Consider the following 19,306-nt stretch of genomic DNA (forward strand, 5'->3'; position numbering starts at 1 on the left):
GAGATGAAATAATGCTAAGAAAACTGTAATAATAAAACATCCTAGTGTGTTTGTAAGTAGGAACGTCAATGGGAATGCAGGATCTGAACTATAGTTTTTCTTTTAAATTTTTGTCTTAAATCGTCTCTTTATTTTGCTGCTGCAAAAGGAATGAGGTTTTCAGGTTAAAACAATCCCTGCTGATACCCCAAATCCTCCTGCCCCTTGTTGCCATCCATTCTCAATCTGTTAGTCCTCAAGCTGGAGAGGCTGTGTCCTACTGCATCATCCTGTTGCAGGTCACTCAGTGGATTTAAGGAATGAACTCCACTATGAGTTTGCAGTTTCATACCCTAGAAGGGGCTCGTGGCTGCTTTGGCAGTTCTCTCCATCTCAGATCAGTGTATCACATCCCACATCACCTCAGTGATGGACCCCTCCAAGCTCCTTTGCTGACCTCATCTCGTGCTCTGTTGCAAGTTAAAAGTTGTCTTCCCTAGCTCCCGTAAATCTCCCTTATCGTCTATCATCAGCTTTCACCTGTCCTTTGCACCTCCTCCCCATCTCCAAGGAAGGAATAGGAGGTCTTGTTTTACAAAGTGAGCCTTGCTCCTTCTAGTCTCTCTGGTGCTGTGGTGCCCCACAGTTCGGTGTCTTATGCACGTGGTTTTCACTGGCTCCCCGACCTGCAGACCTGCTCAAGTCTCTGTTTTAAAACAACTTGCCTCCCTGCCACCCCAATACTACTATCCTCTTTCTGCCCCTTCCTTGCTGGGATTTTTAAAGAATGAGTCCCTACATGCTGCTGCTGCTTCAAGATTAGGAACTCCTTCACTTCTTGGTCTGGCCCGTGCTTCATGTTGAAGCTCCTCTTTTCTTGCTCAGATCTGCAGACCCTGGTGGACTCTTTGCTCTTCACCTTCTCTGCAGTGAAAAGTTGGTAGTGTGTTGGTTAATTCCACCTTCTTTGTCCTTTTCTGCATGCGTCCTTGACTCTTCTCTTGCTCCTGCCTTTTGCGTTTATTGCAGTTCATTTCTCCTTCCTACCCCCTAACTGTATTTCTGTCCTTATCGTCTTCTTTCTCACTTGTCAGTTGCTTTCCAACTCGATAGTGCCAGACCCGATCTTTCATTCTTTATTCACTACTTGAGAGTCTGCTGTGTGACAGACACAAGAAGGATTGAAGAAGTCAACCTGGAGATTGGATTAAGCTAATGGAGAAGGGAATGTGAAGGGTGACCGGTAGGTTTCCAGCTTTTGTCACAGGGTGGATGGAGTGCCAGCCATTGACAGAGGAAGGTGTAGTTTGGAGAGAGAAACATCGTGTGCTTTAATTCTGGGCATTTGGAGTTCGAGGGGCCCTTGGGATTTTCCACTTCTGCATTTCCGGCTGCCTCCTGGATATCTGTACTTGATTATCAGTCAACCTCCCTGTGTGCTAAAATTGACAGTGTTAATCTTTCTCTCAGCCCAACCCCCGTGCCCTTCACATCTCTTGGTGGGACCACCATTGTCCCAGACATGTGGGCCTGCTCTGTGATTTGTCCCTCTGATTCGTCTCTTCCTCTTGCTTTCCAGCTCGGTTGCTCTTTGCTCTCAGATCCTCATGGCGATCATGTCACTTGCCCAGCATTAGCATGTGGCAGCATTGGCAGCATTAGCTTCCAAGATTGCAGAGCACGGGCATCCCCTCCCGTGGCTTGTGCGGGGCGTTCAGGGCTGCTGGGTGCATCTGCATGCAGCAACATTCTGCCATTGCAGGCTGCTTCCCAAGACACATTTCCTGGATCCCAGTCACCCTGATCCAAGCTCTGGGATACTCCACAGGGGATTCCCCTGCTACCTGATCTTAAACCCAGCCCACTTGTTTTTGTTTTTTTTGTAAACAAAGTTCCCATGCTTTCCCACATGCATAGCCACTGTCACCATGACCTGTTTTTGGAAGGCCAACCTTCACCTGCTTTTATTCCACCCTTTAAGGATTGTCTATAACTTTGCCATCACAGCAGGACCTTGCTGTGACCCAATCAGGAAGAAGTCATCCTGCCATCTTGGACCTCTCATCCCACTTCATCTGGATTTTTAAAATGCCTCTTGGCACTTCGTTTCCGTTCAGTTGCTCAGTCACGTCCAACTCTTTGTGACCCCATGGACTGCAGCACGCCAGCCTCCCCTGTCCTTCACTATTTCTTGGAGTTTGTTTAAACTCATGTCCATTGAGTCAGTGATGCCATCCAACCATCTCATCCTCTGTCGTACCCTTCTCCTAGCTTCATTCTTTCCCAGTATCAGGGTTTTTTCCAACAAGTCAGTTCTTTGCATCAGGTGGCCAAAGTATTGGAGTTTCAGCTTTAGCATCAATCCTTCTAATGAATATTCAGGACTGATTTCCTTGAGGATTGACTGGTTTGATCTCCTTGTGGTCCAAGGGACTCTCAAGAGTCTTCTCTAACACCACAGCTCAAAAGCATCAGTTCTTCAGTGCTCAGCTTTCTTTATGGTCCAACTGTCACATCCATACATGACCACTGGAAAAATCATAGCCTTGATTAGATGGACCTTTGTAGGCAAAGTAATGTCTCTGCTTTTTAATACTGTCTAGGTTTGTTGGCACTTACAACCGGGCATTTTGGCTGTTTGGGTGCATGTGTCTCATTTCCCAGACTGGGCCCTGAGCTTTGTGAGGATGACGTGTATATCTTATTTCTCTCCGTGGTCCCAAGCATCCAGTACAGCTTCTGACAGTCAGTATGCACTTGAGAGAGAAGGCAGAGAATTGCATCTTTTAGACTGTTTGTTACGTGTACTTCTCAATTAGTTTAGATACTTACAGGTACAGAGGCATAGAATTTAGCGTTCGAATGGACCTTTGAGAATCATTAAATATTTAATGATATTCAGATAGTAGTGACTCAGGTTTCTAGAGACTTAAGCTGATTTTCCTATTCCTAGATCTTCCAGTTGGGCCTGCTGAGTTATTTGATCTTGAACCTGTCATTTGGGGAGACCATGGTAGGTAGCCTCATTAGACTGTGGGTGTCTTTGGTCAGGAGCTGGCTGGTTCTCCTCGGTGTCCAATTTTCTGCTTTGTGTTGGGTCAAGGTAATCAGAAGTGTAGAATTTTCTTGATACAGTGGCAAAGAACAGTATGGTCTCACTCACTTCTAATCCTTCTGTTTTTAAAATTTGCTTTCTTGCTTCCATCTTGATATTAGAATATCAGACTTTTATTTAGTGTCTCTGTGTTTTTTTTTAGGTACAAGTTTGATATTTAGGAGTGCAGTGGAATAGACTGTATAAATTGCATAACTCATAAATTTCAATATAATCTAAGTGTAGTAACAGTGCTTGATAGTTAAACTACATGATATTGAGAAGAAAAAACATTATCATATGCAGTTACATATGTACATGGTTACTGAGAAGTGTCTTTTTTCTGTAAGCATTTAGAATTCAGTTATGGAGTGAGGGGTCTCACCCCATGGTGCCAGCTAAAAAAATGCCTCCTTTCCAAGAGGAAAGCCCTGTAACAAAGCCCTGTAGCTGCTTGCTGGAGCACGGATTCACTGTTTTTGCAGAGCACAGTTATGTCTTTCATATACTAGGATATTCTTTATAATAATAATAATAATAACTTCCTTTGTTATCTAGCTACCATGTGCCAGGCACCATGCCAGGTACTTTTAAGTCCATTATCTCTAATCACATCTATTTTACAGGTAAATGTAGCTGAGAGATACAGTAACTTGCCAGAGTCATCCAGCTAATAAACGTTAAAACTCAAATTTGACACTTCTTTTTGTCCAACTTTCGAGTTTGTGCTCTTTTTTCTACACCATGCTAGCCATACCGTCACACTTTTTTTAAAAAAAAATTTATTTATTTTAATTGGAAGCTAATTACTTTTCAATATTGTATTGGTTTTGCCATATATCAACATGAATCCACCATGGGTGTACACGTGTTCCCCATCCTGAACCCCCCTCCCACTTCCCTCCCCGTACCATCCCTCTGGGTCATCCCAGTGCACCAGCCCCGAGCATCCTGTATCCTGCATTGAACCTGGACTGGCGATTCGTTTCATATATGATAATACACATTTTTCAATGCCATTCTCCCAAATCATCCCACCCTCGCCCTCTCCACAGAGTCCAAAAGACTGTTCTATACATCTCTCATACAGGGTTACCGTTACCATCTTTCTAAATTCTATATATATGTGTTAGTATACTATATTGGTGTTTTTCTATCTGGCTTACTTCACTGTGTATAATAGGCTCCAGGTTCATCCACCTCATTAGAACTGATTCAAATGTATTCTTCTTAATGGCTGAGTAATACTCCGTTGTGTATATGTACTGCAGCTTTCTTATACATTCATCTGCTGATGGACATCTAGGTTGCTTCCATGTCCTGGCTATTACAAACAGTGCTACGATAGCCATACTGTCATACTTTTTAAACTTTATTTTGAAATACGACCTCTCAAGAACTTGGAAGAAGAGTCCCTGAGAGGTCCTAGGTACCCATCACTCAGCTTCTCCACTAACTGTACTGCTTTATCCAACCCAGAACATCCAGGGGCACAATAACATTAACTAAGACTCTGACTGTGCTTGAATTTCAACGGGTTTTGCACACACTCATTTTTGCCATGTTTTTGCATAGAGTTTGATGACATTTGATGCCATGTGTCAGTTCATGTTCCCACCACCAACAGTCAAAATATGCAGCTCCTCTGTGGATGCAGAACTCCGTTTATAGCCACGCCCTACTTCCCCTCAGCCCTGGTGGCCACTTCTCTGTTCTCTAGCTCTACAACTTTGTTGTGTCAAGAAATGTATGAATGGAACCATAGAGCACATGAGCTTTTGAGAGTGGTTTTATCCAGTCAGCATGATGGCCTCAAGATTCTTCTAGGTGGTTGCATGTATCTGTAGTTCATTCATCTTTGTAGCTGAGCAGTAGTCCATGGCATGAACACACCACACTCTTAGACTTTTTAAATTTCTAGAATACCCACAAGTGGTATTTATATTTTGTGAAGAAATGATTACTTTCTTGTATTTTGTTTTAAAGAGATTTAAGGTAAAAAGCAAAATTCCCTTTATTTGTATTCTACTGCAAAGGACATCTTTTAAAGAACAAAGACCCAATAGGCAGCTTTAAAAATTTTTGTTATCAAAGTCATCTAACACAGCATTAAAGAAAATATTGGATTACTGAAACTTTCTGTAGCCCTTTCTACCTTTGTCCATATGAATATATATTTTCCATTTTTGGAGTCACAGTGTATTTTGTTTGCTGCTGCTTTTCTACTTCAGCTTATTTTTCCATGTACCATAATTATTCTAGTAGCTTGTGCTCTTCTATCAAGTTAACTATAATACTCTTTGTCCTGATGGCCACCTTTGGCTCCATCTTCACACATGTAGCTTTCCCTCCTGTTGCTCCATAGCTGTAAGATAATGTCAGAGGAGTGTCATTGTGGGCTCAAAGAGTTAGGACCATTTTTATGGTTCTTTTGATGTATGTTCCAAGACTTTGGCTTGAATCGCAACCTTTCCCTGTAGTTAGCCAAAGTTTTTTAAAGCCTTGGTGATGACATCAGGCAATGGGAATACTTCACCTGTGTCCAGAGTGGTTGTCAGGACAATGCAGTCAAAGGCCCTGTTGTGGTTCCTGGTCCAGATGACATATTCTGAACATGGCAGCTGCTGTTCTCTTGGTGTGATGATCTTGGTGTGGCTTTACTGACGTTATTCCATCTTTAATGCCAGCAGTCCTCTGGACTTGTGTCCAGTAATGGGTAAGGAATGATGGAGAAGCATGGTATGCACTCAGGCCCTTCTTTGGGAAAAACACCTGTGCCTAAGATACACACTGTTTCTGGATGCCTGGCTTCTAGTGAGGGAATACAGACATGGAAGTTCATGGTGACGAGACTAGAAGCAAGTGGTGTAATAACATCCAAACTGAGTGCTGTAGAACTGAAGAGAAGGCAGTGGTCAACTCTGTGATCAGATGGGAAGCAGGGCATTGTTAGAGGTGATGCTGGCTGAGCCAGGTCTGAAGCCAGGGCAGAATGTTGGTAGTTGGGAAAGCCAGATCATGTGAGGCAAAGAGAACACTGTGCACAGAGCCTGTAGGCCTGACTGTAGACAAAATATTTGGAGAACTATGAAGGCATCTACTTAGTTGCAGTGTAGAACATTGTGGGACAGCAGCCTGCAGAGACAGGCTGGGAGCCACATCCTGGGGCCCCCGAGTTGTGTACCTGTGAGTTTAGTCTTTATTCTGCAGGCAGTGCACAATGGCACATCTTTAGTGTAAGTCGCTCAGTCGTGTCCAACTCTTTGTGACCCCATGGACTGTAGCCCACCAGGCTCCTCTGTCCATGGAATGCTCCAGGCAAGAATACTAGAGTGGGTTGCAATTCTATTCTCCAGGGGATCTTCCCAACCCAGGGATTGAACCCACATCTCCTGCACAGGAGGCAGATTCTTTACATTCTGAGCCACTAGGGAAGCCCATATAGGGGATGCATTTTGATTGCATAACTGACTATTCTCATGCTTGCTTTTTCCTGTGTGATCACTATCATATTTTTATTCATAAAAGGTGGTAAAAGGACCAAGGTAAAAATGCCCTGAAAGCACGTGGGTTTTTTAAAAGTATGTTTTTGATTGTTTAATTGTACTGACAGAAATATTGACTTGTGTCTTTTTGTCCATTACAGGATTCTGCTCTAATACTTGATGTTCCTCTGGGTGTGATCTCAAGAATTGAAAAAATGGGAGGCGCCACAAGTAGAGGAGAGAACTCCTATGGGCTAGATATTACTTGTAAAGTAAGAGATTCAGTACTTTCTTATGGGAAAAAAAGTCACATTAGTGTTGAATGATAAAAAAGTGAATGTATGTTTAAAAGAAAACTCAAAGACCGTTGTTCATCCAAGGCCCTGGAGTGGTTCTCCCTTCATGATCAAGTGTTCCAGAATCTTCTAGGGAAAGAGTTCCTATGAAAGAAACCTGCTGTTGTCACCAAGCGTGAGGACCTAAGCCAGTCCGTTTTTGCCCAAGTCTGCTCCTGGTGTCCCTTTGTGTGATGTGTCTCCAGCCAGACACCTCCACACCATGTCAGGCATGGGGAATGGCAGAGATTTAATGATAATAACATTCAGTCAGCTATAGTAGTGACTGTTTATTGAGCATCTCTGTCATTCTAAACACATGCTAGGGCCTTTGCATTAAAGCCTCAGGGCAGCCTTCTGAGATGAACAGTGATGTCCCCATTTTATAGATGGGGAGCCTGAGGCTAAGAAGAGTTTGGTGACTTAGCTAAGATGACCCAACTAATGGCAGAGTTGGGATCCAAATCCAGTGAGATAATAATTTTGCAAATGACAGAATAAACCTTCTTACCAGAAAACTTCTTTCTTGGGTATCCCATATTAGAAGACTATAGTACCCAGTCCTAGAAAGATCTAGAAGGGGTTTGGAGGTCATCTGTCCAGGTGGTTCCCACAGCTAGATATGCATGAGGGGCACCTGGGAAGCCCTCTTTGGGTTGACAAAGGCAAAGCTTTGGGTTCTACCTAAGGTACTACTGTAAGATAATTGGTGAAGGCTATGTCCCAGAGGCTGGGACTCTTTCAAGTGTCCCTGACCCTTAGTCTAGTACAGGGATCAGTGAAGGGCCAGAAAGCACATAGTTTAGGTTTTGTGGGCCAGTAGGATCTGTCATACATTCTTCATTGTATTTTATTTTTTTCAACAAAATACAATGTCTTTTATTTTTATTTTTAAAATATAAAAAACAATCTTAGCTTGAAGACCACGCCAAGACTGACCTGGGCTGAAGTGTGCTGACCCCTGGCCAGTCCGAGTCCTTCATTCTGTGGATGAGAAAGGAGGTGTTTGCTCAATGGGCTTCCTTGCCTACAGGTGCCTGAGGGAGCTGACAGAGGAGCCACAGTCCTGGCCCATGTCTCCTTTTCTTGGTCTTGTGCACTGTGGTTTCTTAAAGCCAATCTCCTGTACCTTGTTTTGGATTTTGAAGATAATAAGTTTTTGTCTCCAGTTTGTAAAAGATCAAGACTAGTACACTCTATCAGAAAGTGAAGGATTGTGTCATAATGAGACTTGAACTGAAATGCTCCCTCAGTCCCCACGTTGGCAGCCTTTTATTGATTTTGGTAGAATTCACACTCCCTTAATACCTCATCTATAATCCTAGCTACTTTCTACCCTTTGGGGCCTAGAAATTGGGGGTTTACTTTTGAGGAAGGTTTTTCTCTTTTGCATAGAAGAATCTGTGGGGGGAGAGTAGTTATATTACAGCACTTCATGGAAAATGAGGTTGCTCTTCCTATGATTTCAAAGTGACTCTCATTCTAATTGAATTGAAAAAATCCAATTTGTTGCCTTGTCAATGGGCAAAACTTGTATTAAAATATGAATCACCCAAATCAACAACACAAAGCACATTCTTACCCTCTGACTGTGTATTGTAAGAACATGGGGCTGAGGAACAAGTTGGCAGGCATAATTCTCAAATGTTCCATATGTATATTTCATGGAATTAGTATTAAGCCCAAAGACAGTGGCCTAGAACCATGTTGTAATACAACCTTTTAATTCTGTTATCTCCCTGGAAACACAGGACATTGTGAGAGTCGAATTCCGTTTTCTCAGGAACAGACCTGAGGGTGACAGAAAGAGAATCTGCTCCAGTGGTACAGGGCTCGCCCCTGTCTCCCGCAGGTCCCCTTTCATCTGCAGTCACTAACCACAGTCCCACTGCGCTGCTTTCTCAAAATGAGAATGTGGAACCCCTACAGATTGTCTCCACCAGGGCCGCACCTGGGGATTTCTGCTTACCAGTGGTAGCTTGCTCATGCTGGACAGAAGTCCCAGTGGTTGTCATCTACAAACAAAAGAGAAGGCAGCTCCAAATATAGGAATTCTTACCTTCTAAGCACATGCCAGCCCCTGCTAACAACTTGGAGCTTAAAAAACTTAAAAAAGCAGAGCCAGACCATCTCATCAGGGCTGTTGCAGCAGGCTGTTTACTGTTATCTCGAGGCTTGGTGCAGCACCATGTGTCCCAGTTGCTGAACACCAAGGGTCTTATGGCGAGACTTTTCTGCCACGTGGCTCTTCCCCAGGTGTCCTTCCCATCTGGGTCAGGCTCTAGGAGACCAGGTTGAAGTTACTCCTCAGTATATGCCCATAGTCCTGTCACAGATTTGGTGATCAGCCCCCTGTGACTCACTTGCCTTTTCCACTTCAGTTTTCTCATTGGCAAGACAAGGTAGTGATTCTCCCTGTCTTTGAATTCCACCTGAATCAGATGGCCACACCAAGGCACTTAAATCACTTGTGCTTTGGCACATTGAAAGTCATGGTTTGAATCACCAATGGACCAGAATAAAGATTTACTTAGAAATGGTCTAGTTTCTGGTTGAGAGGTTAAGGGCATCATGTTATCATTGGAACCAAGGCTGATGTTGATCCTTCATGCCTCTGTGAGCCCTGGGGATCCTCAGCTAGCCACTGCTGTATTTCAGGCTCTTTGTAAACCCCTTAAAAGCACATCATCTTATTGAAGTGATTTTTTTTCCTTCTACTTGACTAGTGCTTTGCATCACGAGACAACAACTTGTGTCTCAATGTTCTTGGAAGATGTTGTGAATCAGTTTGGGGATATTATAAAGTTTGTTGTTGTTATTCAGTCACTAAGTTGTGTCTGACTCTTTGTGATGCCATGGACTGGAGCTGGCGAGGCCCAGTAGATAACCATGTGTATAGAGAGATGGGTGTGGGGTCGTTGATGAAAGGCCTGAGAGCCTGGTTCCTTACATTCCCTTCACTGCCCCTTGCATTTGGGGATGTGTATAGCAAGGCTTTTGTCTCCTGCATGTTGAAGACTTAGGAAGCTTCAAGAGTGCTCTTGAGATAACAAGTGAAAAAGCACTTAGGAAAACATGAAGATGGTGACATCTGAGAGGGCAGGGGCTGGATCTGTCTCACTCCTAAAGTATTGAAAGTGCAATGCAGAAGGTGATGGCCATCACTCAGCCACAGAACCATGAGTGATTTAAGAGACAACCTTAAAAACTGCCAGCTTCAAAAATATGATAGAATGTTATATCTTTTGCTGGGTAATACAAACTGATTTTTAAGGGAGGTTATTTTATTTTACTTACTTTACTGAATTCAGTTTGAAAGAAGGTTTCCCTACTTATTGAAGAGATATGTATTGGAAACTATCTCTAAAATCTGGTTTTGAGCATTAATTCTTAGTTCCTAGAAGCATAGTCATTCCTACTATGGTAGATCTTAAGGTGGTCTTTATAGAAGTCTGTAAAAGTAAAATTCTGATTGTACAGTCCTAAAGAAACTGGCTGTTTGTTTTCAGCCTGGTTCCTATTTGCTGATAGCAGATATTTTAGCTCTTATACTTTTTATCTAAGTTACACCATATTGTTCTAATGAAATGTGATTTTCTTTAAACAAAAAAAGTAAAATAGTATAACAAAATAATATTACGTTACTTATATGAGAGCTTAAAATGCCAGTCATTTCCTAATTTTTAAAAGGGAGACTTTAAAGTGAAAAGCATGAGGGGAGAGGGAGAGAGCTTCTGTATTTTAATGACATGTTTGACAATTTTGAAATAATATTTTTGGCAGATACACATTTGATAAAAGTCCTATGAATAAAATTTTTATAATTAAAATACCTCAGAAAGCAGTCAGACAGACACTGAAGTGATACACTGGGCAAAGTTTGGTTTTGCTTTTTAACAAATGAACTTTAACTCCATCTTCTCTTTAACGTGAGTTGTCTTTACAATCATGATGATGATGGGAATATTTTCAGGGGTTCTTAAAACCAGATATTTCAAGATATGGTGCAAAACAAAGTAATTTTCTTAGTGGTCTAGTTTTGTTGCCTCTTCAGGTAAGTCGATCTTCTTCCAGAATAGAAGGTTTTTTGCTAACGAACGTGACTCAGTTTGCAGACTGAACTGGCACGTTTGTCCTTTGCCCCCAGGACTTGAGAAACCTGAGGTTCGCGCTGAAACAGGAGGGTCACAGCAGAAGAGACATGTTTGAAATCCTCACAAGATACGCCTTCCCACTGGCCCACAGTTTGGTAGGTTCCCGGGTTCTCCTTTGCTTCCTCTGCTGCGTTCCCCAGTGGGGTGTGTGTGCGAGGCTGTTTACTACAGAAGCTTGACCTGTTCCCAGAGGCCACAAGCCTCTCCTCTGCCAGTCTGTATGGGGTGGCTCAGTGCAAGTGACCCCTGCCACCCCCGAACCTGCTCTCTACCTGGGCCAGCCCTCTTCCAAAGGCCAAAGGTGGCAAGGTGACCACAGGCATGTCCGTGAAGTGCTGTGACATCACATCCCAGAGCTCATCGCCCTCAGCTTGGGAACTGAGAGTGAGGCGGGTCAGGCTTCTGTGGTTCCAGTTATATGTGGAAGCAAGTGCTCTGAGCCCAAGGGCCGTTGTAGTTCTCAAATCCGGATTTGTGGTTTAGGCGCAGATTATTTTTAAGGACTGACACTTTAAATGTCATTTCATGGGGTTCACTATATATTTGCAGGACAGACTTATTATGCATTTGTTGCTTATAACCTATGACTTAGTGCATAACAAGTTTTGGGCTGTGTATATCTGGAACTTTTCTTTCCTATTTAGCAGACTTAGTAATCTCACCTTGTTTTACAAGGGGCTGAAATAAGCTTTCCATGCATCTTGTTCTTCAAACCATCTTTCTTTGTATTCTGCCTTGATCTTGCCTTTTTTTTTTCTTTTTACCTGGCTTGTGTCCTCTTAACGCCTCCTTCACTTCTGCTGCTTGAGTTTTTTTTTTTTTTTTTTGTCGTTGTTGTTGTTTTATTTGAAACTTAAATTTCAAAAGATTTATTGATTTTAATTTTGATAGTGTTCTCAGCATTTTTTCTAAATGTCTTTTTAAAAAAATTTGTTGAAGTTTAGTTGATTTAATAGTGTCGTGTTAATTTCTGCTGTACAGCAAAGTGATTCAATTATATATATATATGTATATACACTTTTTCATATTCGTTTCCATTTTGGTTTATAACAGGATCCTCTGCTTGACTTTAAACAAACTTGAAGGCAAACATCTATCAAGGGGAGAGCAGGGGAATAATTCTTTAAATAAATATATGCCTTTAAGTATAGAATAAATAGTGCTCCAGCTAGACTGAAGGTGATGAAAGAGATCATTAAATAGAACTGCTTTGTGATGGAACTCTTCTTCCTATGCCTATCTTATTTATTTGTTTTGGGGCAATAGGGGCCTGACTTTTTTTTCTAACAAGACATGGCTTCTTTCTTCCTGAATTTCATCAGCAGTTTTTCCATCAAAGGAAATTTATGACCAATGGAAAGGGCAATTATACAAAGACTGGTGGTCTAGGGGGATCTGGAGTACTCATTGTGAGTCATGTGTTGATTGGAGATTCAAATGTGATACTTACAGCAAATATAATGATATCAAAGAGTTGAATACATGTTAAGCCTTTTGTCAGTTATTGGTAAAATATGTGATTTAAAAGATATTTTAATATTAACATTTTTAAATGACTAGAATAAAATGTTTAATGGGAATACATCTTTGTAATTACTGTGAAAGTGAGAATGTACATCTAATCCAGGAAAACTAATTGAGGGGATGGGTTCTGTCCTGAGTTTTACATATCTGACCTTACATAATCAGAGATGTAAAGATGGTTCACACAGCAGGTGTGAAGGAGCTGAGGCCCCAGTCCATCTCCTGTGTGATCTTGCTTGATCAGTCATCTCCTTTCTCTGGGATTTTCTGTCTCCTTTTTGTTTTACTTGACGGTAAAGAATCCACCTGCAATGCAGGAGACCTGGGTTTGATCCCTGGGTTGGAAAGAGACCCTGGAGAAGGGAACGGCTACCCACTCCAGTATTCTGGCCTGGAGAATTCCATGGACTGTTTCATCTCTGGTGTCGCAGAGTCTGACATGATTGAACAATTTTTACTTCACTTCACTTCACCCTAAAAACGGCTTAAAGTGTTGAACCAGCTTTCCCCTAAACTACTATCCCATTTCTTACTTCAGTCCAAACTTCTGGAAAGAACATTCTAGTCTCTCCACATCTCTGGTTCATTCATTCCCCCAGACCATTCTAGTATCCAGTTTTATTGAAGGTCCCTCCTTGGAACTGAGACCTCTCTCTGGCTGAATCTAGTGACTCATTTCAGTCTTCATTGTTTTTGATCTCCCCCAAGCATTCAATAATTTTGACCACTCTCTTTTTGTGAGTCTTTGTTTCTGTGTTGCTGTATCATCTTGACTGTTCCTTCCTAGTGTCCACTGCCTCTGTTTTTTCCTGAAGTGTAGACATCTTGTTGGTGGTTCCCTATCAACCCTCTTGTCTTGTTACTCACTTTGCCTTGATGATTTTGTTTAATCCATAGCTTAAGCTGTCATTGCTATATGGGTAATTTCTAAATCTAGTTTTGACATTGGCCTTGAGTGAATCTAAATGAACCTCTCAAACACCTTCCTCTGAAAGTCTGTGAGAATCACAAGCTCACCATCTCCCTAACCTCTTTGCAGTTCACCAGAACTATTCTTCAGCCTACATATCCCTCAATTTGGATGATCCTCAGTTTCTCAGGTTCAAGAACTGGAAGTCAAGTGCCCTGCCCCAATAAGGCATAAAACTTATTTATTGTATTGAAGTATGGTTGATTTACAATGTTATATTTGTTTTAGGTATAAAATATAGTGATTTAGTATTTTTACCGATTATACTCCATTATTATAAATATTGTTTATATTCCTTATGCTGTACATTACATCCATGTATTTTATTTACGAAGTCAGCTTTCTCATTCCCCTGCCTTGTGTCTCTAGCTGCATCAATTTCAAATCCTGTAGGTTCTGCTTATTGTGTGTTAGTCGCTCAGTTGTATCCGACTCTTTGCGACTCCATGGACTGTAGCCCGCCAGGCTCTTCTGTCCATGGAATTCTCCAGACAAGAATACTGGAGTGGGTAGCCATTCCCTTCTCCAGGGGATCTTCCTGACCCAGGGATCGAACCTGTGTCTCCTTGCAGACGGGTTCTTTACCATCTGAGCCACAAGAGAAGAAGCCCAGGTTCTGCTTATCAGTAACTCTCAAATATTTCTTCCCATCTACCTGTGCTTCCCAACTCACTTCCCTTCCAACTTATCCTCCACAGTGCTGCTGTCTTTTTTTTTAAAGTACTGTATGATCATGTCACTCTATGTCCCTCCCTTCACGCAAAAAATGTTCAGTGACTTCCCATGGCTTTGGGAAGACTCCAACCACCTAGGATGGCCCTGTGCCCCTCTGGTATACATAGAACTTTCTCAACTCAGTCTTTGGCTTCCCCGTCCCCTCTACCTGAGGTCCCCTCTACCTGAGGTCCCCTCATCTCTCTAGAGCCCATCCCTCATGATTTTGCTCAGTCCTAGATCCTTTTCCACACCATGTGTGATCCCTGGTGGGAGTTCATCACACCTGTCACTTGTTTGGACTTTGTAGGTCCTGCTACTGGAGCACTTACCTCCCTCAGTCTGCCTTCTCTTAATTATGTAGTAATTGCCCATCCCCCTCCTATTCTGTGAGCTTATCAAGGCGGGATCAGCCTTTATCTACCTCTCTAACCTCAGCATAATCACTTCTTCATGGGAGATGTACAATGGTGGCTTTTTTAAATGAATACAGGTTTAGAGGAAAGTGAAGGAAAATTTCATTCTATGGAGACACTTGGGCTGGATTTCTGGATATTGTGGGTGTGTTATCAGAGGATATAGGATTCTGGGTTGCTGTCATTGGAGTGGTCCACAGAGGGGTGCTTTGCCTTATTTTTTGTGTCTGTGCTAGGCATCCCTACTTTTTTGTTTAGGAGGACAATAAAGTGAAAAACTAGAGGAAAAAACGGGAACTGAATATCTCATACAAAGTTGTGGAAAATTAAATTCTCTTAAGTTTTAACCACTCAAAGTCATCTTAAAAAAGAAAACCAAACTATTCACCAAAACAATACAAAATACAGATAAAAACAGATCAGCTATTGACATAGCTTTTGGAATATTAGCCCCTGCTATTCCATTCAATGTGTGCAGGTATTTCATCCGTCAAATTCATTTCAGGGTCGTGGGGGGGGGGGTGGGTAGCCATGAAGGTGGATGACAAGAAGTTATAGTAGGATGAATGTGACCTGGTTACATTTGGGGATGTGACAGAAGTGATGTGATAAACGCGTATGGCTCTGATACAGGTTGGTCGACAGCCAGTGCCCTAAGAGGCCAAGGAAGCCGGCTGGGGATTCCCAGGAAAAAGGGAACAGGTCCAGCTGGAAAAGCCTGCATGGAATTGATAGTCATTTGGGTTGGGCCTTGAGGATGGTTGTCATTTCCTGTGGACAAGGATGGTGGAGGAGGTGGTTTTTTAGGCAAAGGCAAGATCCTGACCCTCAGCACTAGGGAGGGTAAGTTGGCAGCATGGAGAGTGCTTATTAGGGTCGCCAGAAAGCATGGGATGGGAGGAGGGGGCAAGAGCTGGGTGCATCAGGTGGAGGAATCTGCTGACTCAGGAGCTTGTACCTTGGGAAGTAGTGGAGACTTAGTGAAGGTTTTGAAATAAATGAAGCCAGCAGTGGGGTCAGAGGGAGGACCAAGCAAGACGCTGGTGATGTAGGTGGAGACAACATGCTTGGGCTGTAGTTTGATCTTGGAGAACTGGGAGGAAGGCTGAGTCATCCTTCCTTCTAAGGTCTGCGGCATGACCCTGCAGGGCAGGGAAGTAAAAAACGGATTTCATTTGGGGAAGCAGGTAGGAGATGGGGCGAGGAAGGAGGGATGGGGAATTCTGTTTTGCTCGCAAGGCCAGTTAGTACCTTTTGCTAAGAGTTTCCAGCAGCAATTGCAGGCCCACCTCTTAGAAGAGAGTCCAGAGGTATAGACCTGAAATTGTGGTGCTCCATCTGTTTGGAGTCATGGATTCCTTTGGTAACATGGTGCAAGTTAGGGTTTCTCCACTGACAGACACACTTAGGTACAAAACTGGATGTAAATTTTTAGGGGACTTGGAGCCCCTGGGAAGCTCACTTGTAGGTCCTGGGTTGAGGAGCTCTGGTGTGTACCAGAGAAGCCAGCAAGGAGAATGATGGTGAGAGAGGTGATGGGGAGAGCCTGCAGGCTGGGATCTGTGAAAGCCAAAGGCAGAGCGAGCTCTGAGAAGGTGGTGATGGATGTGCGAGGTTGTGGGGGTGGGGAGGACGCTCAGGAAGAGGTCCTCGGGGACTGGACCCCCTAACTGTGGACTGCTTGAGGCTGGGACACTCTTTCCTCATCCTGCCCCTGCAGTGTCCAGTATAGGCATACACTGGTTAAACTTTTTTGAATCGCAGGAGGTGGTCTGAGTGGTGGGGATGGGAGCCAGTTGATGGAGGTTTAAAGAGAGAGCAAAGGGTGTTTCAAAACACAAAGTAGCGGTAGCAGTCAGCTGGAGGGAAGACGTGTTTCCCTGAGAATCCAAAAAAGGTGAATGAAGATGGTGGGCAGGGGAAAGAAGAGAGAAGAGGGTTTCTTTCCTGAGCAGAAAACGGGGTGGGGTGGGGGCATGGGATGAAGCCCATTTTGCAGGGCAGGTTGGGAAAGGAGAAGGGACAATTATTCCTCTGAGACAGGAGGGGAAGAAAAGTTTCCAAACTGCCACAGTGGGGAATGCAAGAGTGTGCCAGAAAGGGATTTCCTGGAAGCATAATCTAAGCCTGATTGCATGGAACAATACAAAAGGCCCCTGCTTGAAAAATAGCACTTTGTTAATATTACTGAAACTGTTAAAGCAGCTGCAGATTATCTCAGTGATTGTTATTGGCACTGGATGCCAGAAGTAACGTAGCACTTGTGTCGGTGAAATGGTGTCTGGAGGCCAAGAGAGCTGGGTTCCAAATCGAGCCATGAGGCAAGTGGCATGTGAGTGAGATTTTTTCTTTCACACCAGCCCTGGCTCTCTTGCGTTCTTCCCCATTAGTATTTTCACCACTCAGTGTGTTCAGTTAGGACTGAAACTTTGAATTGACCTTGAGCTGTTTAGCCACACACAGTGGATCCCAAACCATTACCTTGATTGGTTCTATATTAGGTCAATCCATTAAGACTTGAAAATTGTTTAGACTGCACTTTCTATTTGAACTGGGACATTTATTTTCTTGTTTTATTTTTGCTTTGCTTTTCAAACAGTAGAAATCGTACCATTTTTTCAAACGATATTCCAAGTCAATACTAGTTCTAAGGAAATGATACATTTTTATGATAAGAAATGTGACAATGCCTCTGATATCATGGTTGTTTTTTAAAGGCAGGTGTACATATGAACAGGGCCTGATACTGCTACAGAAAAATAGTTTAATTGTTGGAGTGGTATGTTCAATGCTAAAGATCCTCTTTCATTGATTTCCTTTATTGTTTGCTCATTGTTTTACTCAGATGGAATAATCAGAGATAATACAAATTTTAGATGGGAGTTTTTCTTTTTTAAACTCTGAATTCCAATCTGTTATTGAGTCATGAAAATATTAAGAACATCTCTATCTGTTATCTGTGTGTGTCTAGATCATGGTATAAAGTCTTTGGCTTTCTGTTACTCATAGTCTAGAACATTTGATAATGATAGAATATGTAGAATAAATTGTGTTTTAAGTTTATTTATGCACTAATACAGGAGAAGACAATGGCACCCCACTCCAGTACTCTTGCCTGGAAAATCCCATGGACAGAGGAGCCTGGTAGGCTGCAGTCCTTGGGGTCACTAAGAGTCGGACACGACTGAGCGACTTCCCTTTCACTTTTCACTTTCATGCACTGGAGAAGGAAATGGCAACCCACTCTAGTGTTTTTGCCTGGAGAATCCCAGGGACAGGGGATCCTGGTGGGCTGCTGTCTATGGGGTCTCATAGAGTCAGACACGACTGAAGCAACTTAGCAGTATCAGCAGCAGCATGCACTAATACAGTCGCTTAAATGTATCTTTAGGTCTGTGTGGATTTTCTTGACATTTGTTTAAATGAAGGGCTTGAGTGTATGATTAAACTCATGGTCTGTGGATTCACATAAGGGAAATGTAGAGCTAGAAGAAATGGAGCCCAAGACCCAGCTGCCAAGCTCCCGGTGGCCTGGATCGGGGAGGCTCAGTGGGAGGAGTCATTCACAGGTCCCTTCTGCAGGGTGGTTGCCAGCATGGGGCCCAGGCATCCAGAGGTCCGTGTCTGAATCCAACTCAGTCCTTTATCTGCTTCACAACTTTGAAAATCATGTAATATTTCTGTGCTTCAGCATTTTCATCTCCAATGGGGATAATAACAGTCTCCACCCCACAGGGGTTTTGTGAGGATTAAATTAAAAGTACTTACAAGAGCTCCTGGCACGCAGTAAGTGCCCAATAAATGTCAGTGCTTCTGTTCTTAGCGCCCCGTGTTTCCCAGCAGGTGGAGAGAATAAGGATGATTACTCTGACCCACTCTTCCCAAGTATATGAAAAAAGTCATTGTGATCATATGTGGGACACTTTAAGCCCTTTAAAAGAAAGGTGCTCCACAGGTAACAGTTAGTAGTCTCATTAACCAACTGAGGCTTGTACCTTGCCAAAGGATTAGTTGAAAGTCTTCTATTTGAGAGCATGAAAGCCAAAAAGCATCTTAAGTAGAAATGGGATGTATGAGCAGCGGTGCCAGGTAATACACAGAGCTCTTCAGAAGTTGTTTTCTGTTCTTTCCACCTGTGACCCTGCTTGCGGAGTAGCATGGCTCACTCAGGTTTGTGTCTCTGCACTTGCCCCTTTTCTGGATTCAGCTCTGCAGTATTGCCGTATTTCCTGCTTTTTGTTCTCCTGTGACCTGATTGGCAGTCAGAGACTTGCAAAGTCTTCTGGTGTTTGCTTTAGTAAATTTGACCATATTCTAGGCCCAGGGGAGAAGATCCACTGGCTCTGACCCCAAAGGAGATGCTGCGGGTTCCAAGGCCTTTTCTGTGGAGAGCAGCGAGCAGGGCCCTTGTCTTTCTTCCTGGCTTCACTGAACCCCAGCCTGCCCTGCCATGTGGTCTGAGCAGTGCCATTTCCCCTTGTGTTCTCATGGCACGTCTCATGGTGCTTGCCTTCCGAAATAATTCCATAAAGGATACGACACGGGGCTGGGAGGATACACCTCTTTTTTGATCCTACAAACCGAGAATGAATGACCTGGGGTACTTTTTCTGTGCTTTGAGGTTGTAAACCAGAC

At 43.0% G+C, this 19,306-nt stretch overlaps 1 protein-coding gene across 2 annotated transcripts in view; it reads left to right on the top strand.

Moving 5' to 3' along the window:
• MTM1 (myotubularin 1) overlaps positions 1-19,306 on the top strand; it is a 90,239-nt gene that overhangs the window by 32,727 nt on the left and 38,206 nt on the right. For both annotated transcript variants that reach the window (XM_040265426.1, XM_040265425.1), the window contains exons 5-6: positions 6,720-6,830; positions 11,041-11,142. In XM_040265426.1, coding sequence (XP_040121360.1) covers positions 6,720-6,830; positions 11,041-11,142 — 213 coding nt within the window. The remainder of the gene's footprint in view (positions 1-6,719; positions 6,831-11,040; positions 11,143-19,306) is intronic.

Source organism: Oryx dammah, unplaced genomic scaffold (genome assembly GCF_014754425.2).
Source record: "Oryx dammah isolate SB20612 unplaced genomic scaffold, SCBI_Odam_1.1 HiC_scaffold_23, whole genome shotgun sequence".
Taxonomy (NCBI): Eukaryota; Metazoa; Chordata; class Mammalia; order Artiodactyla; family Bovidae; genus Oryx; species Oryx dammah.